We start from the raw sequence: 27794 nt of genomic DNA on the forward strand, positions 1-27794 counted from the left end.
CATAATTCCCTTCCCTCACTTACCTGTATATAGGTAATGAGATAGGAATAATTCTACGGGATTATAACAATGACCCAGAACTAAGGAAAATATTATGAAAGATTAATTTAACCTAGTTAAGCCAATCCCAGAATTTTCATTGCTGTGGTTCTCCAAAAGAGCTCTGGTGGTGCAGTGGTTAAGTACTCGGTGACTAATTGAAAGGTCCATGGTTTGAACCCACCAGCTGCTCCACAGGAGAAAGATGTGGCAGTCTGCTTCTGTAAAGATTATAGCCTTGGAAACCCTATGGCGCAGTTCTACTCTGTTCTATAGGGTTGTTACAGGTTGGAATCAACTCGATAGCAACAAGTTTTGGTTTGTGGTGATCTATATTCACCCACAGAAAAGAACTGCATTCACTGACAACAGCAGCAGGTAATCATTCCTGTAGAGTTGAAATGACCTTAAACAACATCTGGTTCAATCTGTGCATTTACTAGCAAACAAACTAAAGCCAAAGAGCCAGTTAATGATGCACAGAGACTAGGAATGCTGATATCCCCAGATATGTAAGGCTTCCTGTCCCACTTTCCCACTACCATGTACCAGCCCCCACCATAACTCCCACCTTCTAAAAAAACATGGCCAAGGGCAGGGGGTAGGGGGCGGAATTACTTCTTTCAAGATATTATCTTGCTGCAAAAGATCCCTTTAAAATGTTGAAAAACAAAGATGTCACTTTGAGGACCCAGGTGTGCCTGACCCAAGCCATGGTATTTTCAGTCACCTCGTATGCATGTGAAAGCTGGACAATGAATGAAGAAGACCAAAAAAGAATCAATGCCTTTGAATTATGGTGTCGGTGAAGAATATTGAATAGACCATGCACTACCAGAAGAATGAACAAGTCTGTCTTGGAAGAAATACAGCCAGAGTGCTCCTTGGAAGTGAGGATGGCAAGACTTGTCTCACATATTTGGACATGGTCAGGAGGGACCAGTCCCTGGAAAGGACATAATGCTTGGTAAGGTAGAGGGTCAGCGAAAAAGACGACGACTCTCAACAAAATGGACTGACACATTGGCTGCAACAATGGGCTGCAACATAGCAACAATTCTGAGGATGGCGCAAGACCAGGCAGGGTTTCATTCTGTTGTACATAGGGTCACTATGAGTTGGAAATGACTCAATGGCACCTAACGACAACACTTTCCTAGGGGGAAGAAGGGTGTGGGCGTCAGGTATTCTCTGAAATTTTTTCTCTCTTATAGCCACAGAATGATAACTTTAAATCCACAATTCTTAGTTCCATAAGCTGTCCTACAATATGAAGATGACCTGGCTGTGATGTCGGTCCTCCCACTGATCACCAGTCAAACAATGAGACCAGCCAGGCTTGTGTCCTCTTTCTCAATTTTTCCTAAGTTCTTCCAATCCCTTTATTGTTCTTCTGTCAGTTCTTCCCAGTTCCTATTGCAGATGCTTCTTCTAGTCTTTATTCATCTCTCTTTCTAAATTCCTTTCCATCCCCAGACGGAAGAGATCTCAAGTACACTTTGTTGGAATGAGCACTGCCCTGGGAAAGTCAGGAAACCTGGTCTTTGTCCTAGTTATTCCAATTACTACCAGTGTTACCTTAAGTAAATTACTTTAACCTCTCCATGACTCATCTATTCATCTGTAAGGTAAGAACATTGAGTTACTTCTCTAAGATCCTTTCTAGCTCTAAAAATTCTGAAACAATTCTAAATATTTTAATTGGTTATGTGTAATGGAGCACATAATGAGGAAGGCTAAAAGTTTTCTGCCATCATTGCAACTTCTCATGATGAGGGTTTTCTCTTTGGGCACTCTTCAACCTATTGCATTTAACTCCCACCTAAGCAGGCTACCCACACTGCTAATAAAAACCACCAATCATCCTCTTCCTGCCAAATTCAGTGGCTACTGTTCAATCCACATTTTACGTTAACTTCAAAAAAAAAAAAAATTTTTTTTTTTTTTCCAGGCAGCGTCCAAGACTGTTGATCGCTTGCTCCTTTTTGAAAGCGCTCTTCTCTTGGCCTCAGAGGTTCCACCCTCTTCCTGATTTTCCTCTTACTTCTATGATTGCTCCTTGTCAGTCTTGAAATGCTGGCTCTTACAAATCTCAGTACAGTCCTCTTCTCATTATATTCTCTTGCCCTGGGTAATGTCATCCATTCCTATGGTCTCAAGTGCTAGCTATATGCCTAACGGAGCCCTGGTGTGGTACAGTGGTTAAGAGCTCAGTTGCTAAGCAAAACATCAGCGGTTTGAATCCAACAGCCGCTCCTTGGAAACCCTACAGGGCAGTTCTACTCTGTCCTATAGGGTCACTATAAATCAGAATTGACTCAATGGCAATGGGTCTGGTTTTCTGGTTTATATGCCTCACCAAGGAAAAAAAAAAAACTCTATTGCCATCAAATCAATTCCAACTCATGGAGACCCCATGTGTTAAAAAGTAGAACTGTACTGTAGGGTTTTCTCGGCTGCAAGCTTTATGGATGCAGATCACCAAGACTTGTTTTCACAGTGCTGCTGGGTGGGTTCAAACTGCCAACCCTTTGGTTAGCAGTCAAACACAAAACATTTGCATCACCCAGGGACCTCATGCTATATGCCTAGGACTCCAAAATTCATATCTCCATCCCTGTCCCTTCTACTTAGCTCTAGACTATAAAGTACCAAAAAGTACCAATAAAGTACCAAAACCCATTGCCATTGAGTCAATTACAACTTGTAGTGACCCTATAAGACAGGGTAGAACTGCGCCATAGGGTTTCCAAGGCAGTAATCATGGAAGCAGACTGTCACATATTTCTCCTGCAGAGCAGCTGATGGGTTCAAACCATGGACCTTTGGGTTAGCGCTTTAAGCACTGTGCTATCAAAGCTCCCGCAGCAAAGTATGGATGGTTCAAAACCAATATTTCCAAAAGACTGCACTTCTATCTGCCATTCCTCCAGTGTTTAGTGTCTTATAAAATGGCACATGAATTTTCCCGATTGCTCACAGCAGAAATCCAGAAGCAATCGTTCCCATCCACCCATCTTTCCATCAGCAAGTGACATTCAACCCATTTATCTCCATCTCTTTTGTCCTCACTCTAGTCCAACCCAAAATCATCTCAGCTGAACCTCATCAATAGTCTTTCCACTTATCTTTACCCTCCCGTGAGGCTCTCTCCATCCAGCCACCAAAAGGCCCTTTTAAAAAATGCAAATCTTGTCTTGTCACTTCCCCGTTTAAAATACCTCTTCAGTAGCTCCCCAGTGCACACTTGACAAAATCCTTAATCTTTGTTGTTAGCTGCCATTGAGTCAGCCCCTGACTCATGACGACAACCCATACACAATGAAATGAAACACTGCCTGGTCCTGCACTATCCCCATGATTGGGGGTAGATCCAACTGCTGTGATCCATATGGTTTTCACTGGCTGATCCTCAGAAGTAGATCACCAGGCCCTTCTTCCTAGTCTGTCTTAGTCTAGAAGCCCTGATAAAATCTGTTCAGCACTACAGAAACCCAAAAGCCTCCAGCAACGGGCAGGTGTTAGCAACACATGAGGTGCATTGGCCAGGAATTAAATCCAGGTCTCCTGCATGGAAGGTAACAATTCTACCACCAATGGTCCTCTGCCCTTTAATCTTTAGCATGGCATAAAGAGCCATGAATTATTTAGGCCCTGTATACTTCAGACCATTCTCTTCCAGTTCACATGTTCAAGCCACATTGGCCTTATTTTCATTTCTCAAATAGGCTAACCTTTTCCTTGCCTCCAGGCCTTTGCACATTCCTGTCTGAGATGCTTCCCTTCATTCTTCATCTAGCTAATTTCTGTTCATCCTTCAGCTTTCAACTTAATGTCATCTCATGGGACCTATACTCCCTGTTATCCATGTAAACTCACCTGCATATATGTTACACTCTCTCACTGATCATATCACTAACCTTGTGTACTGAAATAATGGTTGCTTTATTTGACTGAACACTGATTGTACCCTTAATTGTAATATGCTAAAATTCAAAGATACACGTGACTCTGGAAAAGCAACGTTAAAGCTTATACGTGCAGTAGCTCTTACCATTTTATAAGCTTAAAGAAAAAGAAAAGCAGTGTCCATCAATTACATTAAAGTTAATAATAAAGAGTTAACACACGTACTATGCCTCTGGGTGGTGCAAATGTTTAAGCACTTTGCTACTAATCAAAAGGTTAGCAGTTTGAACCCATCCAGAAAAAAACAGAGGTGACACAAAAGAAAGGCCTGGCAATCTACTTCTTTAAGATTAAAACAAAACCAAAACCTAACCCGTTGCCATCAGGTGGATTCTGACTCACAGTGATCCTACAGGACAGTGTAGAACTGCCCCACAGGGTTTCCAAGGAGCAGCTGGTGGATTCAAACTGCTGACCTTTGGTTGGCAGCCAAGCTTTAACCACTGCACCAAATTGAAAACCTTATGGAGCGCAGTTCTTATCTGAAACATGTGAGGTCACCATGAATCAAAATCCATTTAACAATAACAGGTTCAGTTTGGTTCTTAACATAGGTACTAATCTACTAATTTGTTGATTACCAGGTATCAGTATTAGCTTTAGTCTCATAGTGTTCTGCAGTCAGAGCAGCCACTGGCTAGAACGTGTCAAGCAGAATGACAAATTACATGCAGGGAATATATCCAAGAGAGATAATATCTTGAATTTATAGGGTTCATCCTGAGAATTTCAAATTACTTCACTTATACTCCTAGCAAAACTGGGAGCTGGGGAGGAGAAAATTCTGTTTCTTTGTATAAGCAGCTGAGATTCAGAAATCAAGTAATTTGTCAAGGGTTTGTTGAAAATATCAAAATACTTCTCAGGTATTACTCAAGAATCCTTAGAGCATCTTTAGTATGGGGATAAGGGGATAAATATCATTCACTGCATTTCGCCTGGATGAACATAACCACCAGAGGATAATGACCTGTCTTGTGTCATCCAGAAATGCAGTAGCAGAGCCAGGAATAGAAGCAGGTCCTGAGATTCCTAGTTCACCACAATGGTCTCTCAACCACAGCACCGACTGAATAAAAATGAGTAGCAGTCTGAACAATCAGATACTGATTTAATTTGCCAAATGCCTGTATCCATCAGATTCAATTATGAGCTTTCATTCTACATCCAAGATATTTTCTTTATTTTTCAGTAGGGATAGAATTACTTATTGAAAATGTAATAATCAACTGGGGGGCTGGTTGGTGATTTAACCAATCTATAAATATGCAGTTCTGGCCCTCTAAAACTGATCCTGATGTATTTGCCGATATGACTAAAATTTAAAACTGATTTTGATTTCCAGAGGTTTTGGCCTGGTAAAAGTTATTGAACATTCCACCCTGAAAATAGTAAAATAATCTCTCAAGAGGTTTAAGTAGAGTTTGTTCTCGTTGAAAGTCAATTGAGTATAAAGAAAGGTGAACACACTGGACACAGCACTTAGGACAGCTGACTTTTAATTCTAACTCTATGGAATGGTAAAAACAATTAACTAGATTTAAAAGACTTTCAGCTATTCAGAGAAAGGAAATATTTGAGTCACCAATATTGCTGATTCAAAGGATGTCACTCACCACCTTCCTTTCCTTCACCTCTCATCTCACCTGGCAATCAACAGATTCAGGGGCACAACGTTTGGAACCTCTTGTGACCCCATCGTAACAGGCCCTCACCTCAATCCCTTACATGCTATCAGTCAAAAAGTAAAATAAAACCTCACCAGCAAGCTTATCACAGCAAAAAGAAGTCTTCAATTCTTACTCTCCTCACCCTCAAAGATCCTAATTCTCAATTCCACTGTGATTCTCAACCTTGTGGTGATAAGATTGAGAAAATTATTAGTTGAGGGAAGAACGTACAGTATTATTTTTATACTATTGGATAATCTCACTTAATTCACACCTAAACTGCATGTTGCCAATTAAAAACAAGCGAACGGTTGCTATCAAGTCAGTTCTGACTTATGGCAGCACCATGTGTGTCAGAGTAGAACTGTTCTTCATAGGACTTTTAATGGATGATTTTTCTGAAGTAGATCACCAGGCCTTTCTTCCAAGGTACCTGTGGATGGACTGGAACCTCCAACCTGTCAATTAGGAGCTGAGCAAGTCAACCATTTGCATCACCCAGGGGCTCCATAACACAGAATAACTCTAGTTTATAATGCAAGAGGAGTAGGGGATGCCTATGTTTATACACATAGAATAGACTATTGAATTCTCCTCACTGGTGGAAAAACACTACAAACTTCATCTGTTTTCCATAAGAAGCAATTTTACAGGTGTTATTAGACAATGGACAAGCATTTTTATTTTACCCTATACATAGCTATAGTTACTATGCCTCTTCTTGGAAAAAAAAAAAAAATTTAACAAATTAGGGGCAATGTGTATCAGAACCGTCTTAACTATGAAAAGTAGGTCTCACATCCAGAACTTGCAGGAAATCAGAGTAAGTTCAAAGAGTAATAGAGAGCAGGCCTTAGAGTAAATTTCACTAGACCATTCTAGCTTCACTATTAGGAAGCACGGTTACGAAGAGAGAGGGTAGATGTTGATGGAAATGAATTAAGCAAACAAAAAACGTTTAGGCCAGTTAGAATTTGGGATACCGGTTGCTGTTGAGTCGATTCCGACTCATAACAACCCTACAGAACAGAGTACAACTGCCCCACAGGGTTTCCAAGGAGCAGCTGGTGGATCTGAACTGCCGACCTTTTGGTTAGCAGCCTGAGCTCTTAGCCACTGCACCACCAGACCTCCATTAGAAATTTGGGAGATGATAATAATCATGGAAAATTATTGGTGAGGCCGTATCAATTAGAACGAAAAAGAACTGATATAGTACAAAGCACTCCTATTCTTAATGCCAGGTGCAGCGGCAATGATGTTTTTGCTAATTATCCAAATAGTCCTTGATGAATGCATGTTCAATTATTCTCCCTTTACAGGCTGAAAAACCCAAAATCCAAAATATATGTTGCTTCCTTCACTTACGTAATGATTCTGTAATAGAGCAGGTTTTGAACTTTTACTCTCAAATTGATGCTCAGCCACGATGCCTTAACAACACATGAATAAACAAATGATAGCGAGTCTCAAAAATATCAAACAATATGTCTCAAAAATGTAACCAGATAAAGAGAGACTCGATCTACAGCCAAAATTGCTTCAAAGATATTATGTAAGAATTTCTGGATCCTTGCAAAACAGAACCCAAGTACCAAGTTCAGTTTTTAAAAAAACATAGACACCTAGGACTAGAAGTGGCTCCGAGTGGCCCTCGTGCCCATACTATACTTCCAAGGAATTCTCTTCAAACAGAAAATTTGGGGAAGGGATGTCAGATTCTAGCTTCAAAAACCCAGGGAATTATCATCAAATTTCCTCAAAGCTAAAGAAATCTGTATATAAATAATGTTTCATTTCACTGACACAGCACGAAGGTGTCAGCTAAGCCCTGCATGCTTCAGGACCTCTGGCAAGCTTTCAGCTGAGGCCATGAAAAAAAAAAAAAAAAGATGCAGGAAGTTGGAAAAAACCTGTATGGGCTCAACCTGATTTGAGAAACCTAAATTGCTATTCAGGTATCAACCTTTAAAGACCTCATGGCATTTCTTTAAAGCTTTCCAATGTGTGGGTACATTGTTTCTTTTAAGAAGTCTTTTCCTTCAGCAGTATTTGCCCAAGTGTTTCCTCTGTACATACTGTTTCTGAGCAATAGGAGTGAACAGCAGAGAAGAGGTCAGCAAAGTGCAACCGGACACTTATATCCAGGGCTCAGAATAGCCCCGACTCAGCCCCTCCCTTCCCTTCTGATAGCTTTTCATTCACTCCTTCTCGACAATTACGTTTTTGACCATTGTATAATTGTTAACAAATGTCTACCAGGCCCCATTTTTTTTTTGTTTGTTTGTTTAAGAATACTACCTCCTCCAAAATACATGAATAGATCATCATAATATCCTCTAGTGAAAATAGGTTTAAGTCATTATGATTTCATGTCTATAAAATGTTGAGATTCTGACCTCCAAAAAGACAAGTCACCATTTCATCATTTTAGTTTCTCTTTAAAAGATGGAGAAAGGAAGGAAAGTGGATAGGAAAGCCCTGTTTTAGGAGTTTCTTTTTTGTACAAACATATGAATATTACGTTTATGTCGATGATCTTTGCAAAATCAAATAGTAGTAATACCAAGGATAAGATAAAGACTACATCATCTTATTTGACTAAGAGTAGTAAAAGAATCAAATTTCCAACTAAAACTTCAAACAAAGATTTAACAGGATTATATAAAGTAACGCTATATACCATATGCCTCATTTTTAGCTCATGTTATGTAAGTATCGATTGATTCCCTCTATTAACAAATATTTAGTGAATAGCTACTCTGTCCCAAACACTGTCCTACTTCTTCACTTTTACTTGGCTAAAGACAACTCTCCTGTAAATTCCATGCATTTTCAACAATACTGTCCCTCTTAATGTCCACGTGTAGAATTATTCTTGCATTTGGACATACGGGAGCATACTTCCTATTGGGCTCCGTTTTGAATGGAAGAGGAAAATCACCACGATACACCATAACAGCTTTAAGAGAGCTTCAGAAATGGAGACATGTTTCAGCCAATATTGTCTGGTTGTACTTTATGCTTCCTGAGTCGTCAGTTGGACTTCATGTTAAGTAAAGGCCCCTCCTTATGAAGTCACAGTTGCCAAGGCCTGCTGGGGAGTTACCTAGCCTTGCAGAGCCAAGGCCTTATCTCAAAGGATAAGGTGGAGTTTGCTCTTTTCCCCTATTGCAAAATATGAGAATATTAAGTAATCTGTTTATAGCATACAGACCCAAAATCCTGGCTGACAGACTTTTTAAAGGATAAAATATCCATAGGATCTCCTTCTGTATTGGAAAAAGCTACCTGAGACTCTTCCTATCTCAATTCATACCTCAATTCACCCAACAAAATTTGGCAATTTCCTCTTAAGTGTGTTTAATGTGAAAACCAAGTAGATGTTCCTCATGGTCAAAAGTTCTGGATCATTTTGGTAACATCAATTTGTCACTGCAGAACAATTCTGTGGATGTACACGGGCTGGAGCTTTTTGGTCCAGAAACAAATATGGCGATCTGAAATGCTGAAATTTTTAAATGCATTTATTCACAGTAACTACTCCATGCCATAAAGTCTAGTTTTACAAAGCCTCATGTGGTATAAGATAAGCAATCAGAGAACATACATCAAAGCTTCTATTTATTTTGAAGATTAAAGTTGGCAGTCAGTTTCCTTTTTTAAAAAAGAATCTCTTTAAACCATTAACACAAAATGTACATGAGGGAAATTATGTGAAAGCAAGGTTTAAGTCTTTAAATATATACCACATAGATAAATCCATTATTTAAACAGAAGGTGACTCCTCTTCTGACTCACTCGATTCTTAGCGAGTTGCAGTTGACAATTTTCTATTGGGTTTCTAGATCACGGATTAAGTGCCATGCTGCCCCCAGAGAGAAGAGTTGAACAAGGTGAACTAAAGGTGTGGTTTGAAGTGTCAGTCTCCTTCTCCTTTCTCAGAACTACAGCACTAGAAGGAACTATGAGAGTGCATCTAGCTCTTCTTATCTTCAGGCTGAGCTGAATTCAACCATCCCAAATTAGGGGGCCTAAAAAGAATTTTAAAAGCAAGAACATTTCAAAGCAACTAGAGTTACTGGGTTTATCCACCTAAAAAAAAAAAAAAAAGTTGCTGATGAGTGGATTCCGACTCATAATGACCCTACAGGACAGAGGAGAACTGCCCCCTAGGGTTTCAAGCAGTGCCTGGTGGACTCGAACTGCTGACCTTTTGGTTAGCAACCATAACTCTTAACCACTATGCCAGTAGTTGCTTATTAGGAGCACATCTTATTTGTGTAATTTTTTTTAAAAAACTAAGTTTTCTTTTAAGTTTACTATCTCCAAGTCTTAGTGCTCCAATATACTTCAAACCATGTTTATCCTAGAAGCAAGAGAAGTAACTACTTCCCCTTTGAATTTCTGATTCTTAAACTGGAGTATTTACTTCTGCCACAACTGTAGCAAAACAGCCACTTCAGAACAGAGATAAGTTTGCTTTCCTTCAAATACGCCCTGGTCTGTGCAATTAAAGGTAGGAGATGGACTCATGTCCTTGAGGAAAGTATTCCCACTCAAAATGTGAATTTTTTTAAAGGTCTAGACAAGCCAGTCATCTGTTTCTTCATTCTCAAACACTGCAGTGATGATCATCCATCAAGCCCATGCCTATTGCAGCCGCCTGACACTTTCACCTAGAGCCGCTCTAAAACGTAGGTGTTCCCAGCCCCACTGGATGGAGCCAGGTGAGAAAACTGAAGAATCACTTGGGAGGGTCTATGAATGGTTCCTAATGGTAGTTTCAAGACTTCCAGTGTAGAAAAGCCTCCACTGTTAGAAGTTCTCCACCAAATGATGACACCATAAGCAACCACCCTGTAGGGTCTCAGGATTTAGCAAAAAATAACTAACAAAACATGCCTGGAAAGAAATGTAACCAGCTCAGGCTCAAATAAACTGAAAAATAATCAGGATAGAAGTCTTATTAGAGTGGGAAAAACACACAAAATCCACATGGCAAATTTAATCATCACAAAGCCAAACACACTTCTTAAATTTTGCAGGCATTTCTACCACCTTTGGTTTTCTTTTTGTTTCTCCTTACAGAGACCTGACTACAGATTTGTGTTCTATTCACTTACATTGTCTTAATTTTTTGCTTAAAAATCAAGGGAAATGCTTCAGGAAATACATTTCTTAGTCAAAGCCTTAAGAAACTTGTGTACAATATCCTACTGCAGTAGGGTGCTGTCAATCCCTACAGACCTTATAAACTCAAGAAGTGATTTACATCTCTGTGAACTGCGCTAGAACGTTATTCTCAAGAAAAGCACACACACATAAACACACACATTACATCTCATTCCCAGAAGTTCCCAAGCTTTCTCACCAAGTTTTCCACCTTAATTGCCCTAAGAAAATGATAGGATATTTGCTCAAACCTACATTGTTTCTCACAACCATATGCTACAGCTGTTAATACCCTTATCCGCTTTTGACACGGGGACAGTACAAGAGTCACTGCAATAGAGATTTAACATCACAGGTTACAAGAATCTTAGGACCAAAGTTTCACTATTTTGCTTTCACCAACTTCACATTTTCCCACAGTCACGTTATAAAAGTGCAAGGCACCCAGAAAACAATATGAAAGAAAATACTGTCGTTTCCTTTTTCCTATGAAATTTAGGCATCAGATTCTTATTAGTCAGACTCAAAAGCATAAATGTGGGAAGTTGAGAGATGGGGGGCGGGGAGAGGACAGAGCAGTGGGGGGAGGGGGGCCAAACTTCTGACTCTACATGGTCAAAAGAAACCTGCTAAGGAAACATTAGAAACAATGTAATAGCCATACTACTCATACCCAGTGACACAAGGGCATCGCTTGCTCAGGACCTGGTGTTGAGTTCAGTTGAAGAATCACTCCAGAATGCACAATGACCACCCTCTTTTTCCCAACCCGACCTCACTGGTCCAAGTTTTCAGTAGGCAGAAGCTTACCAAATGGCCTCAAAACACATAGGAACTGCCTTCCAGATGATATCAAAGGGTGGAATTTATCACCCGGCTTACCTGCAAGTTTTATTTAACTTTATGAATACTGCCTTAAAAATCTCACTATAAATATGAATAACCTTGTGATGTCTTCACATAAATACTTTAATATTATTACGTAAGCCCTGCATTCTCACTATCAGGTAGATAGTATTGTTCCTATACTATTGATAAATCAAGCTGTGAGTTTCTGTTTACGGTGACGAGAAATCTGGCAATGGATATTGATGAAAGTTGCATAGCATGATTAATGTAATTGGTCTCGCTGAATCGTACACTCAAAAGATGTTGAACTGGCAAATGTTGGGTTATTGGTATTCTTACAACAATAAAAAGGAGAAAGCTAAGGGAAGGGAAGGTACACAGAGAGTACCGCAGCCCCAGCTACAATGTAACACTTACCTGGTTTTTAATGGGCACTAGAGAACATTAATAAAAGAGGTCCTAGAGAATTTTTCAGTAAAAAGTGCTTGTCCATCTTTTCCTGAGACTCATCCGTGATTACCACTCTTAACATTCTCAGCTTAGACCCATTTTTCCTGCAACAATGGTATCAGTCTCCTGTAACATCCATCTCTCTAGCCTACAAGCTACAAGAAAGAATATGAGAAGGTGCTGCCAAATACATTTAGATAAAGCGAGCAGCTTTCTTGAGTTAGTTATTGGAAGGTGGTTCATATCATCTGGCAAAGTATTCATTTTTGACAGAGAGGCATCACCTGCTTCAAAGCAAGGCCCCTTTTTTGCCATGCAGGACCACACTGATTCAGATTCTCATGGCCCAGGAAAGGTCTTAAAATTGCTTTCTGTGTTGAAGCAAAATTGGAAATAAATGAAACACCATAGAAAGGCTTCAGATTTTAACTTTAAAATATAAGCTCTATGAAACACATGAATGTCGGCATCCACAGAAACATACATATATGACTATGCACTTTCCCAGACCCATAGGCTCACCTTCTACTTCTTCTTCATCACACACATGCTTAAGGAAGGAAGCCCCTCTGTCCAGGACAGCTTCATCCTCCATCCTATAGTAATAGAAAAGAAAAAAAGAATGCTCAGACTTCTCCTGGAGGGAGCCACTTGAAGTAGCCCAGCTTCTGGGCAGGTTAACCTGCAAGCTGTTGTTCATGTTAACAAGGCACAGTCACTCTTCCTTTGGTGTCTGCAACTTCTTCACACAGCTCCTCTCATCTGGTGCTTGAAAATATGCCGGTCCCACATAGCTTCAGTTCTAACCTTGAGAGGGCACCCACATTGGACATGTGGAGAAAATATTCCCAGTCCTGCAGGCTGAATGTTGGGGGAGCTCCCCTTCAGGGTTTGCAAAAAAAAAAAAGATGAAAGCAAAAAAATACCAAGAGAGGAAGTTTGGTGTGTCTGGAGTGCTCGTGATGATCGTTTGTGGAAATCCAGCTTCAGTGCTTAGCTCTTTAAACACCCACTGCATAAAAACGTATACCCTCACACTCACACATGCACACCCACCCACACGAAGAGAGCGACAGGGAGTTAGTCTAGTGCACAGTGGGAGCCTAGCTTCCAGCCAGCCTCTTAATACCAGCACAGCCCAGTATTCTGTGTTGAGTGGCAAGCTTTGAGTCACATGTTGGCCTTACGGAAATCTGACATCTGAGGATTATCCAGCAACCCAGCTTCAGCAGGAGCCACATATACATGCCACCCATTCATTCATTTTCCACATTCTTATCACATGTCTCTGTCTATGTGTATCTGCCCTGTTAACTCTTCCCTGAAGGACACAAAGTTCTTCATTTTGTAACCACAGTATGCCGTCCTCCTGTTTCCTTACATAATAGGATCTACTCTGCAATTTCATAGGCTAAATAAGACCTAAGAATCCATCCAAGTAGTGACAGCGTTTACACGGCGTCCTGATGCCAAGCATGTTTCCAGTTTATAGTATGAGTGAATGCTTATTTCCATACTCTGTGGCTCCTTTTCAAGGCATTAATTTTGACATACAGAATCCCATGAACTCTATTTATAGAGGAAGCAGAAGGAAAATCCTGAATTGCTCAAATGCTGCTTATGTAGCACTGGTCTAGAAACAAAGAACCTTCTCTGGGGACAGCTGCTCTATGTCATAGTGTCCACGAGCCCTGCCAGGGAACCAAATGTTCACTTTGCATTCTGCTCCTCCAATTATATGTTCTGCAGGCGTTGAGTATCGTAGGTCTGTTTTCCATATTGTCTGCATAACTTATTCCTGGGCTTCAGATAGTTGTTATAATCTATGTGGATGTGCGCTGAATTCATATTTTCCTCCTTTCTATTTTAGGAGCATATCCACCTCACAAAGCAACCAGCTTAGCAAAAAAGTCACAAATTTGGTATCAGATACACCTTGGTTAAAAAAAATATCTAGTTCTGCCACTTAGTACTTGTGTAACCTGGAACCAAGTACTTACTCAGTGTTGAACTTTCTGAACCTGTTTTCCCATCTATAAAATTAAAACCTGCTTCCATCAAGTCAATTCCAACTCATGGTGACCCCATGTGTTACAAAGTAGAAATGCTCCACAGTGTTTTCTTGGCTGTATACTCTTTACAGAAGCAGATCATCAGGACTTTCTCCTGTGGTGTTGCTAGGTGTGTTTGAACCAACAATCTTTAGGTTCGTAGTCGAACACAACTGTTTGCACTACTCAGGGATCTTTCTATTTTTGTTTCGTTGTTAGTTGCCATCAAGCAATTAGAATTCAGGCAACCCCATGTGTTGCAGGGTAGAACTGTGCTCCAGAAGGTTATCAAGGCTGTGACCTTTCAGGATCACTAGACCTGTCTTTCGAGGCAACTCTGGGTGGGTTTGAACCACCAACCTTTCAGCTAGTAGTCGAGGGCTTAACCGTTTGTGCCATGCAGGGACTCATTTTCTATAAAATTAGGAGCAATAATATCAATCCCAAAGGACTGTTTTGAGATTCAAATTAGATAACACACATGAAAGTACTCAGCACAGTGCCTAGCATGGACATGTTTAATACTTGTAAGTTTCCTTCCTTTCTTCTTTTTCACCCTACCCAGCTACTGGTGGACAATGCCATTAAGAAACTCACTACCTTTGGATACTTGCAGAATTTCTTCTTTAAGAGATAGGAGACTTGTATGCCGTAACTCATCCTGATATATTCCTCCTTCCTTCTCTATTCACAAATGAAAAATATAAATCTAAATGCAAACAATATACAGGCCAGCCTTTAAGATTACAGTGGAAAAGAGAAGCCTTGAAGACTTGAGAGGTCAAGTCATTTACCAGCCTCTCTGAGGCTCTAATGTCACCCTATTTCCCATGAGGATTAAATGATACAGCATATTCACTGATTCAGCAAATGTTTACTTTGTGTCTCTATGTTCCTGGCACTTTTCAAAGGGAGGAGAATACATACATGAATAAGACAGGCAAGGTTCCTAATAAACCAATAACAAACAGATGAACAAGGTAACCTCAAATAGTATTAAGCACTTCATAGAAAATAAAATGGGCAGGGGCTACCTGACACAGGATGGCTCAGATGAGGCTTCTGAGGAGGTGACATCTGGGCAAAGGCAAGAATGATAAGAAGGAATCAACCATGTGAAGATCTGGGGGCAGGGCATTCCAAGCAAAGGGAACAGCAAGAGCAAAGACCCTAAGGGCAGAGCAAGTTTAGCACATTCAAGGAACAGAAACAAGGTCAGTGTGACTGGACGAAGAGACAGAGGGTCAATGGTAGGAAACAATGCTGGAGCAAGTTGGGGCTGCTCAGGCCAGGGTAAGGAGTCAGAATTTTATCCTAAGTGTTATGAGAGCCACTGAAGGGTTTTAAAGAAGCCCCGGTGGCACAGTAGTTAAGAGCTGGCTGCCAGCCAAAAGGTTGGTGGTTCGAGCTCACCAGCCATTTCACGGAAGAAAGGTGTGGCAGTCTGCTTCTGTAAAGATTACAGCCTCAGAAACCCTATGGGGCAGTTCTATTCTGTCAGAATCGACTCGATGGCAATGGGTTTTCGAAGGGTTTTATGTTGGGAGTGACGTGAACTGTTCTACCTTTTTAAAAGATCACTCTGGCTGCTATGTGAAAATGGATAACCAGGGGACAAGAGAAAATAGGAACCAATCACAGGAGCCCAGAGACACGTGTTGGGAGGAAATCAAGAGTTCTGTTTTTGCCCCTTTAAGGATGAGATACTTACATGTGAAAAAGAAAATGTCAGGTACCGGACTAAATGTGAGTTTGGAACTCAGGAGGTCAGGGCTGGAGATGAACATCTGGGAATCTCAGGATAAAACTGGTATCTGAAGCTCTTACTAGATGGGATCATCCACGAAGAGAGGGCAGAGACAGAGGAATGGAGGACCTAAGACCAAGCACTGGGGCATGCCAACATTCACAAGCAGAGCAGAGGAAAAACAGCAGTCAATGACGTAAGACGAAAACCAGGTGAGAGAGATGTGGAGGAAGTCAAGAGAAGAGAAGAGCACTGCGGCTTTGATGCTGAGAAAGACGAAGACAGAGAAGTAAAAATGGATTTTGGCAACATGGAGGTCATCGGTGACCTTGGCAAAAGCACCCGAAACATCACAGCCAGTACTAGACAGAGGGCACTCAATAGTTCTCCTTTCTTCTTCCCACCCTCTTCCATTCAATCATTCAAATAAATATTTACTGAGTACCTATATGTGCCAGGCTCACTTCTAGGCACTGGAGATACAACGATGAGCCAGACAGACCAGGTCCCTGACACCATGGAGGTTACATTCTAGTGTAATTACATATGCCTGTCTCAAAGGCCCCTCCTAGGAACCCGTGAGAGTTGATCCAATGTGCAAGAACCTATCAGTAATACAGCATGCCTAGACACAGGTAAGGATCAGCTTAATGGGAAATCTTCCTCAAAGACCTCAGAAGTACAACAAAATTCTGAAGGTCTGCACTGCTACAGGTACATTAATAGTACTATCTCCCTTTTGGCAGGCAAGGAGTAGCTGAGCTCACATTTCTTCTCAGAACTAACTCTTTCCAGTCCTATCAGCCTACAGAATTCAACACAATTTCCTGTGCAACATCATTTCTGCACCCCACGATTCAGCAAGTTGGTCCTAAAGTCTTTTGGGGTCTTCTTACGTATTTTCTAAATAAAATATTTAGCTTTCATGCCTAAGCTCTTCCCAAAATTTCACGCAACAGTTAAAGGGGAAGTAAAGGAAGAAAACCAATCACAACTGGAGAGGAGGGTTAATGGCGCGAAGCCCTCTCCATAGACTGGAGAAATGATCCAGCACCGTCAGCATGTTCCATCTGAGTTAGGGAGTGAAAATAATGATTGGTGCCTTCCTTGGCTCTTTGATACGTATTTCACATTCCCTCCAAGACTATACATAGCAAGTAATTAGAAACTTGGTTCTTTCTGAGGGACAATGCAGAGCATCTGAAAGCAGGTTCTTCCCTGTAGGGAAAGAAAAGGAATGAGTGCTGCCGACTGAAAGTATGAAACCTGCACAGCCACAGTGGCCTTCCCTCAAGCAATCCTCCACTCATCCTCGAGAGCAAGTCCAGTTTGGTGCACGAAGTATAGGGATTTTATGATTTCCTCCGTTTTCACACCACAACTGTCAATTATTTGGGTTTGTGTCTCCCCTCCCCCTTAAAATCCTCCCAGCAGTTGCTTGCTATTATTAGTAAGGCAGAAAATATCTTTTAAAATGACCCTCAGACCAAAACAGTTTTCCCCTCTATCGACAGGAAGAAATTAACTCGTCTAGTCCCTCATCAGTCCCCAAAGCCCATTCTTGCAATGTCCCTTTCACAAGGACTGCGTTTGCTGGGAACAAAGAAGGGAAGCAGCATGCTCCTAAACAGCTCCCTGGGTTGCTCACATCACCAGCATGAGGCAAAGTTCAGAAGAGATTTGGAAGCTTCTCATCAGCATTACGGGGCTAAGGGTCATGGCAGTTGTATAAAACACACACAGGACCAATACTGACTTCCATCATCGGGGCTTCTGATGGTAGAAGTTTTACCCCTTCTATAGAGATCCACACCCAAAGTGGAGTTTTTCTCATTCTCTGTTATTCCAGGACAATAAAATGATTTAACTGTAACACATGTCCTTTCTGCTGCCAAACGGGCTGGCCTTCACCAGCCGGTCCTAATCACTGAGCAGGCTTGCAAGGGTGACTTAAGCCTGGCACGAGAAACATTTGTGCAAAACTGTCAGCCATTGGGCCTTGAACACCCATCTACATTCCACCCCTCTGAGCTCCTACCCCCACAGCCCTTGCCAACTGCCAACGTGCTCACCAGCTAGTCCACACAGCGCGAGCAGCTGCCACTCAGCCAGTCAGCAAGTGGCAGGCCGCCAGCACACAAGTTTCAGAATGCAAGCCTGTCCCTGTAACAGTGCTGCTAAAGGTTGAAGGTCTTTGGGTGTACTAGCCTTTAGATTCGCCTCAGTTGCCCTCCCACCCTCCTTCTCCCATCCCTCCCCTTTTATACCTCCCACGGTAGCATTTCACTGGTCTCTATAGTAACAGCATCTGGTTTCAGAGTTACAACATTATACAGCACAATTCTCCTCCTAGCCCAAGCCTTTTGCCAAAGGATGCACCAGCAAAAAGGCTGCTGCTTAAGGTGGAACCACCACTTTTCTTCATACCGTGGGACTGCAGCTATACTGCACGCTTTAGGGTCACAGCAACTGCACTGCTCTGCTCCAGGGGAAGCGGAAAACAGGCTTCCAACCTTGGCACGCTAGCCGAGCCATTAGCCGGTGTGGAGAGGATCCGCTCTGGGACTTGCAGTCATCATCGAAGAGTCAGTCCACTCTCCTTCACCCACTGCATCTCTGCTTAAGTAAGCCACACATACCTCAAATTAATAGCGAGGGCTTTCTGACTACTTCCAAAAAGGCATCAGGGGGATGACGCCCTAGGAAGCACGCCCATCCCAGAGTTTGACACCACTGATTCTTTCCAGGCATACAGCTTAAAGTTTGTTAGTCAACCTCGTATATAAACTCCTTCCACTTTATCTTCACTAGCTTGATCTGATTATGACATCCAGCAAACCCCATAATCTCTCACTTCACAATGGCTTTCCTGTGCATAGCAAATGTTTAAACAGTTCTTTACACACATGCCCGCACACACACCGAAGTGACGCACGCACACAGGGGAGTAGGCAAATACTAGGAAGTGAAGAGTTTTATTATCATTAGCCGCTGCTGCCATGAAAATCATATTTACAGTGTGCATAAGGGCTTTTATCTGAGGACAAAGAGGTGTTAATCTCAAGACTCAGAGTTCAAAACCAGGCTGTCCTGGCTACCTGGCTGGTCTTCGATCAGATGGTAGGCAAAAATCAGCGTTTTCACAGATCTTTTTCAGGAGCTATGCAAAATGCAATAATCAGTCCTAACATCTAAAACTATACACTCGTATACACATTCAGAGTTCTATTCCCTATTCCAATCATTTCTAAGAGCTGGGGGAACCACTGTCATTATAAATCATTTGCAAATATGATTTTTTGTTCCAAACTTTTTAAAACCTCCCGGAATTTTGCAGGTTCTTTTGTTGTTTGCTATAAAATCTGCTGTTCACATTCTCAACACACACATAAAGAACAGCGTTAATTCTCCCAGCCACAGGCGACCGGGGAGAGCAGTCTCAGCGGCTGCAAAGTGCACTGCCATCTTTCGGCAACATGTGCTCACTACAGGGAACCGGAGGGCGAGGGCGGAGGAAAAGCTGCAAGCTTTCCCTGCAAAACTTCCGAGGGACCCCATGAGGACTTTTCACTCCCACGGGAAGTCAGGGAGCAGAACGCGGTTGTTAGGTTAACTGCAGAGACTGCTGGAGCTCTGGACATACATGCTGACGGAAAAAGACACGGGTGCAGCAAGCCTGACAAGCATGACTAATGACAGAGGCAACTCCAGGAGATCAGCCTGCAACAAAGCACAGCACATCCCCCTTGCGGAGTTTAGGAGAACCCTAATCAGCCTGGAAATTTACATAGGCCCAGGGCCAGGGAGAAATGTGTGACAGCCCCACACGAAATCAGGCTGTAGACTGGTTAAAAGGTGAAAATGCAACCCAGAGCAGGGTCACGCCAAACATAATTCTGGATTTGTGAACTGTATTAAAAGTTAATTTGCCCTCTTGGGCATTTATCCCAGAGAAATGAAAAGTTACGTTCACAAAAAAGCCTCTGCATGAATGTTCAAACCAGCTTTATTTGTAATAGCCACAAACTGGAATTAGACCAGATGTTCTTCAACAGGTGAATGGTTAAACTAGGGTATATACATACCACAGAATACCACTCAGCAACAAAAGGAACAAACTATTGATACATACAACAAAGTAAATGAATTTCCAGGAAATTATGCTGAGTGAAAATAGCCAATCCCAAAGATTATATACTGTATGATTCCACTTATGTAATATTTTTGAAATGACAAAGAAAAAATTAAATGAAGGGCACATTAGTGGTTGCCAGGGATTAGAGACTAGGATGAGTGAGATGCAGGGGAGAGGTGGTTATAGTTATGAAAGAGCAACACAAAGAATTCCTGTGATGTTGGAACTGTTCAGTAGCTTAACTGTGGAGGTAGATACACGAACCTACACATGTGATAATACACACAAACAAATACGCACACACAGAGAAATGAGAAGTAAAATTGGGGAAATCTAAATAAATTCAGTGGGTTGTATCAATGCCAATATCCTGGTTGCAATATTATACTAAAGTTTTATAAAATGTTACTATTGGGGAAAATGGCAACTTATCCAAGGAATTCCTCTGTATTATTTCTTACAACCGCTTGTAAATCTACAATTATCTGAATAAATTTCAATTTCAAAAACATTCACTTGTAAATCTGATTTTTTTCCACTTCCCCCCTAGAAACATTATTCTGCATGGTGTCATGTACATAGGTCAGCTCATCAATACATATGCAGAATCAGGCAGAATTGAGCACAAATTTGGAGCCGCCCTTCAGTAACTATGTGACCTTGAGAAAGTTAATTGACCTCTCCCTTCAATGTCCTTTAAAATGAGCCTAAAACACTTCCCAAATTGGTTGGAGCATTAAATAAGCTCCTGGAGTAAATGAATTCAATGCATTTTAGTTGAATTTAAATCAAAGGTCCCCAGGGCCTGCGAGTACAACCAGCTGCCGTTGAGTCAACTCCAAATCATAGCAACCCCATGTGTGTCAGACTACAACTGTGCTCCGTAGATGGCTGATTTTTCAGACGTAGAACACCAGGCCTTTCTTCCTACGTGCCTTTGGGTGGACTCGAACCTCTGAACTTTCAGTTAGCAGATAAGTGCATGAAAAGTCTATACCACCCAGGGACTCCCTGGAAAGTAGAGTATTAACAGTGTACAGACCCTACGGCCATAATTCTGTTGCCATGAGCAAATGCATGGGAATTTCAATTGCGGAGACCAGAGATTTAAAAAAAAAAAACTTAAGGTCAAAGGATCAGACTCTTCTCTTCCATCTCCATGCTGGAGCAAGGTGTCCTCTAACCTCTGATGCCAACTGAGCTCTGAAACATGGATGCCAGTTCAGCAATAAAGGACAAGGAAAAAAAACTGAGAAAAGGATGGAGACAGACTCGAGCGAGGACAGGAATGGGGGCCGAGGCGAGGTGAGAGACGAAGGCAGAATCTGCTGGACAGTAGTTAAGTGCTGAAAAGGGACTGAGGCTTGGGTGAGGCCCTCAGGACCCTGCTCTGACTTAGTCTACATCCAGTCTCACGTGCTCATTTTTTTTAATGGGCCTTCCCATGTGCTTCCACTACCACCACATGTTCCTTCTGACCAGTGCTCCACTGTAGAACAGGGCAGCCTCATTCCTACCACAGAAATGAGGCACTTCCCCTTTAAAAGTTTTCTCAGAGTTTTTAAATGTTAGGCATAGGAAAAAGATGTTCCCTTCTAAACTCTTCTGACTTCTCACCGCCCCTCTTCAAGAGTGGGATCAGGCAAAATGAAATGGCTGGGGATGTTCCATGCGAAAAGCCAGGGTAGGAGGACAGCAGTGGCCATGCCCATCCTCATCCTCATCTTCACCCTCCTCACACTACCAGTTCATCAGTCGAGTGCCAAAGATAAGGACATTGAAGGTTCTTACAAAATTCTGCAGTCTGAAATTGATCAAACATGCAATCAAGATGCATTGATAATTACTGGTGATTGGAATGCAAAAGTTGGAAACGAAGAAGGACTGGCAGTTGGAAAATGTGGCCTTCGTAACAGAAATGATACTGGAGATCACAAGATAGAATTTTGCAAGACCAACAACTTCTTCACTGCAAATACCTTTTTTCACCAACATAAACAGTGACTGTACACATGGACCTCACCAGTTGGAATATGCAGAAATCAAATTGACCACATCTGTGAAAAGAGATGATGGAGAAGCTCAATATCATCAGTCAGAACAAGGCCAGGGGCCAACTGCAGAACAGACCATCAATTGCTTGTATGAAAGTTCAAGTTGAAGCTGAAGAAAATTAGAGCAAGTCCGCAAGAGCCAAGAAACAACCTTGAGTATATCCCACCTGAATTTAGAGACCATCTCAAGAATAGATTTGATGCACTGAACACTAATGACTGAAGACCAGACGAATTGTGGACATCCTACACGAAAAAAGCAAAAGATCAATAAAAAGACAGGTAAGAAAGAAAAGACCAAAATGGATGTCAGTAGAGACTCTGAGACTTGCTCTTGAATGTCCCCTAGCTAAAGCCAAAGAAAATACGATGAAGTAAAAGAGCTGAGCAGAAGATTTCAAAGGGCAGCTCAAGAAGACAAAGTATTATTAAAGTATAGTAAATGTGCAAAGAGCGGGAGCTAGAAAATCAAAAGTGAAGTACACACTCAGCACTTCTCAAGCTGAAAGAACTGAAGAAAAAATTCAAGCCTCAAGTTGCGATCCTGAAGGATTCTACAGGGAAAACACTGAAGCATCAAAAGATGGAAAGAATACAGAGTCACTGCACTGTACTGAAAAGAATTGGTCAACGATCAAACATTTCAAGAGGTAGCATACGATCAAGAACCTATGGTACTGAAGGAAGAAGTCTGACCTGCACAGAAAAAAAATAAAGTCTCCAGGAATTGACAGAATAACAATTGAGCTGTTTCAATAAAAGGATGCAGCACCTGAGGTACTCATTCAGCTAGGTCAAGAAATTTGGAAGATTGCTTCCTGACCAACTGACTGAAGATATTCACATTTTACCCATTCCAAAGAAAGGTGATCCACCAGAATGAGGAAATTTTCAAACGATATGATTAACATCACAAACAGGTAAAATTTTGCTGAAGATCATTCAAAAGCAGTTGCAGCAGTACATCAACAGGGAACTGCCAGAGCTTCAAGGCTGATTCAGAAGAGGACGTGGAATGAAGGCTATCATTGCTGATGTCAGATGGATCATGGCTGAAAGCTAAGAATACCAGAAAGATGTTCACCTGTGTTTTATTGACTGCACAAAGACATTCGACTATGTGGATCATAATAAATTATGGATAACACTTTGAAGACTGGGAATTCCAGAACACTTAATTGTGTTCATGTGGACCCAGCAGCAGTCATTCAAACAGAGCAAGGGGATACTGAGTGGTTTAAAGTCAGGAAAGGTGTACATTAGAATTGTATTCTTTCACCATACTTATTCAATCTGTATGCTGAGCAAATAATCCAAGAACCTATATGAAAAAGAACACAGCATCAGGATTGGAGGAAGACTCATTAACAAACTTTGATATGCAGATGGCACAACCTTGCTTGCTGAAAGTGGAAAGGACTTGAAGCACTTACCGATGAAGATCAAAGACCATAGCCTTCAGTATGGATTACACCTTGACATAAAGAAAACAAAAATCCTCACAACTGGATCAATAAGCAACATCATGATAAATGGAAAAAAGGTTGACGTTGTCAAGAATTTCATTTTACTTGGATCCACAATTAATGTCCATGGATGCAGCAATCAAAAAATCAAAGGATTTATTGCACTGGGCAAATCTGCCACAAAAGACCTCTCTAAGGTGTTAAATGTTACCTTGAGGACTGACCCAAGCCATGGTATTTTCAATCACCTCATACGCATGCAAAAGCTAGACAATGAAAGAAGACCAAAGAAGAATTGACACCTTTCGACTAATGGACCTCAACTACCACGGACTCCCCCAGACTAAGTCCAGGAGGATTGGATGGTGCTTGACTACCACCTCTGCCTGCTCTGACAGGGATCACAACAGAGGGTGTACCTGGGCAGAGCAAGAGAAAAACAAAAGACAAAATTCAAACTCAAAAAAAGACCAGACTTACTGGTCTGACAGAGACTGGAGAAACCCTGAGAGTATGGCTCCTGAACACCCTTTTAACTCAGTACTGAAGTCACTCCTGAAGTTTACCCTTCAGCGAAGTATCAGACAGCCGATAAAACAAACAATAACACTCGTAGTTCAACCATGTATATGAGACTAAATGGGCACACCAGCCCAAAAGCAAAGACAAGAAGGCAGAGAGGGATAGGAAAACTAAACTACTGCCGTCGAGTCGATTCTGACTCATAGTGACCCTATAGGACAGAGTAGAACTGCCCCATAGAGTTTCCAATGAGCGCCTGGCGGATTTGAACTTCTGACCTCTTGGTTAGCAGCCATATAGGAAAACTAGACGAATGGAAATGGGGAACCCGAGGTGGAGAAGGTGAGAGTGTTGATACATCGCAGGACTGGCAACCAATGTCACAAAACATTAATGAGAAACTTATTCACTCTGCAAACATTCACTAAGGCATAATTAAAAAAAGAAGAATTGATACCTTTGAATTATGGTATTTAGTATTGAATATACCACGGACCACCAGAAGAACAAACAAATCTCTCTTGGAAGAAGTACAGCCAGAATGCTCTTCAGAAGAAAGGATGACAAGACATCATCTCACATACTTTGGGCATGTTATCAGTAGGAACCTATCCCTGGAGAAGGACATCATACTTGGTAAAGTAGAGGGTCAGCAAAAGAGAGAAGACCCTCAATGACATGAAATGACACAGTGGCTGCAACAATAGGCTCAAACATAGCAATGATTGTGAGGATGGTGCAGGACCGGGCAGTGTTAAGTTCTCTGTACACAGCATCACTGTGAGTCAGAACCAACTCAATGGCACCTACCAACAACAATGTAGGGATGTTCATCATCTATTAACAAAAATAAGTTAATTTTTTAATAATTATATTTTATGTTTTCATTGTTGAAAATATACATACCAAAACATACCCCAGTTCAACAATTACTACACGTACAAGTCAGTGATACTGATTATGTTCTTCAAGTTGTCCAATCATTCTCACTGTCCTTTTCCGAATTGTTCCTCCCTGATTAACATAAACTCGCTCCCCCTTAAACTTCCTACCTGACCTTTTTAGTTACTGTTGTCAATTTGATCTGTATACATATTTCTTTAAAAGAGCACAATGCTCAAGGCAGACATTCTTTACTAGTTAAACTAAACTGTTGTTTGCTTTGAAGAAGACTTCAGGGGTATTTTTTGCCTAAGGATCAAGGCTTAAAGATTACCTCTGGGCAATAGTTTTGAGGTTCATCCAGCGTCAGTGGATCCAGAAAGTCTGGATTCCATGAGACTCTGAAATTTGCTCTACAATCTTCACACTGTCAATGAGGAATAAGTTACATATGTAAAACACTTACTACACACAGGCACTGTGCTAAGCACTTCCCATGATCTATTTAATTCAATCCTCACAATAACTCCACCAGGTAAGTACTGTTCATATCCCCGTTTTAAACTGTAATTTGAAGTTAAGTAACTTGCCCAAGGTCACACAGTAAGTATGAAGAGAAGACCAGACAGTCAAACTAAGCAGTCCACTATTTTAACCGTTACAATACTTTCCTTCAGAATTAATTAGTCCACAGTCACCAGTGATTACTATCAAGAACTTTTTTCTTAATGCTTGACTTAAATATAAATATACCCTCTTATAATTTCGTTATGTCACTTATACTTACCTATTCCCCTACTTTGATGTACCCTCTGGACAAATGTTGAAGCACTAACAAGCATCCCATAATTAATTTCTTTATTTTTGTTTAGCAAACACGCAGACCTTATTATGTGCCAGTCACTGCTGTAAGTGCCTTACAAATATTAACTCATTTAATTCTCACAACAATCCAAGGAGGCATATACTACTTTTATCATCATCATCTCTGAAAAAAGCACAGGGTAATTAAGTAACTTGCCCAAGGTCACAGAGCTATTGTTATTACGTGTCATCGAGTCGGTTCCAACTCATAGCAACCCTATGTGCAACAGAACAAAACACTGCCTAGGCCTGCACCACCCTCACAAATGTTGGTATGTTAGAGCCCATTGTTGCAGCTACTGTGTCAATCCATTTCATTGAGGGTATTTCCTCGTTTTCACTGACCCTCTACTTTACCAAGCATGATATCCTTCTCCAGGAACTGGCCCTTCCTAATAACATGCCCAAAGTACCTGAGACAAAATCTTACCATCCTCACTTCTAAGGAGCATTCTGTCTGTACTTCTTCCAAGACAGATTTGTTCATTCTTTTGGAAGTCCATGGTATATTTATATACTTCACCAACACCAAATTTGAATGCATCAATTCTTCGCTGGTCTTCCTTATTCATTGTCAAGCTTTCACATGCACATGAGGTGACTAAATGCCATGGCTTAGGTCAGTTGCACCTTAGTCCTTAACGTGACATTTTTGCTTTTTAACACCTTAAAGACATCTTTTGTGGCAGATTTACCCAATGAAATACATCCTTTAATTTCTTTATTGCTGCATCCATGGACATTAATTGTGGATCCAAGTAAAACGAAATTCTTGACAACTTCAATCTTTTCTCCATTTATCATGATGTTGCTTATTGGTCCGGTTGTGAGGATTTTTGTTTTCTTTATGTTGAGGTGTAATCCATAGTGCAGGCTGTGGTCTTTGATCTTCATTGATAAGTGCTTCAAGTCCTCTCCACTTTCAGCAAGTAAGGTTGTGTCATCTGCATACCAAAGGTTGTTAATGAGTCTTCCTCCAATCCTGATGCTCTGTTCTTCTTCATGCAGTCCAGGTTCTCGGATTTTTTGTTCAGCATACAGACTAAATAAGTATAGTGAAACAATACAACCCTGACACACACCTTTCCTGACTTTAAACTACTCAGTATTCCCTTGTTCTCTTTGAACGACTGCCTCTTGGCCTATGTACAGGTTCTGCATGAGCACAATTAAGTGTTCTGGAATTCCCATTCTTTGCAATGTTATCCATAATTTGTTATGATCCACATAGTCAAATATCTTTGCGTAGTCAATAAAACACAAGTAAACATTTTTCTGGTATTCTCCCCTTTCAGCCAAGATCCACCTGACATAAGCAATAATATCCCTCATTGCATATCCTCTTCTGAATCCAGATTGAATTTCTGGCAGTTTTGTGTCGAGGTACTGCTGAAACCACTTTTGAATGATCTTCTGCGAAAATTTACTTGTGTGTGATATTAATGATATTGTTTGATAATTTCCACATTCCATTGGATCACCTTTCTTTTGCATCAGCACAAATAGGGGTCTCTTTTGGTAGGTTTGCCTGGAAGCTGTCTTCCAAGTTTCTTGGTAAAGACGAGTGAGCACTTCCAGCATTGCATCTGTTTGTTGAAACATCTCAATTGTTATTCTGTCAGTTCCTGGAGGCTTGTTTTTGTCAATGCCTTCAGTGCAGTTTGGACTTCTTCCTTCATTACCATTGGTTCTTGATCCTATGCTGCCTCCTGAAATGGTTGAAAGTCAACCAATTCTTTTGGGGTACAGTGATTCTGTATATTCCATCCATCTTCTTTTGATGTTTCCTGCATTGTTCAATTTTTGCCTATAGAATCTTTCAATACTGCAACTCAAGGCTTGAATTTTTTCTTCAGTTCTTTCAGTTTGAAAAATGTGGAGCTTGTTCTTCCCTTTTGGTTTCCTAACTCCAGGTCTTTTC

The 27794-nt window shown here is 41.1% G+C and overlaps 1 protein-coding gene across 4 annotated transcripts in view; it reads right to left on the reverse strand.

The window, feature by feature from the left end:
• SLC4A4 (solute carrier family 4 member 4) overlaps positions 1 to 27794 on the reverse strand; it is a 387871-nt gene that overhangs the window by 318262 nt on the left and 41815 nt on the right. Inside the window, exons 1-2 of one of the 4 annotated variants that reach the window (XM_049886071.1) lie at positions 13079 to 14156; positions 12675 to 12748 (exon numbers count right to left, since the gene is read on the reverse strand). In XM_049886071.1, the coding sequence (XP_049742028.1) occupies positions 12675 to 12748; positions 13079 to 13170 (166 nt within the window). In that variant the 5' untranslated portion in view covers positions 13171 to 14156. Of the gene's footprint in view, positions 1 to 12674; positions 12749 to 13078; positions 14157 to 27794 lie in introns of those variants that run through there. The other 3 variants (XM_049886069.1, XM_049886068.1, XM_049886070.1) reach the window with 3 other exon arrangements.

The sequence above is a fragment of the Elephas maximus genome, chromosome 5, assembly GCF_024166365.1.
Source record: "Elephas maximus indicus isolate mEleMax1 chromosome 5, mEleMax1 primary haplotype, whole genome shotgun sequence".
Taxonomy (NCBI): Eukaryota; Metazoa; Chordata; class Mammalia; order Proboscidea; family Elephantidae; genus Elephas; species Elephas maximus.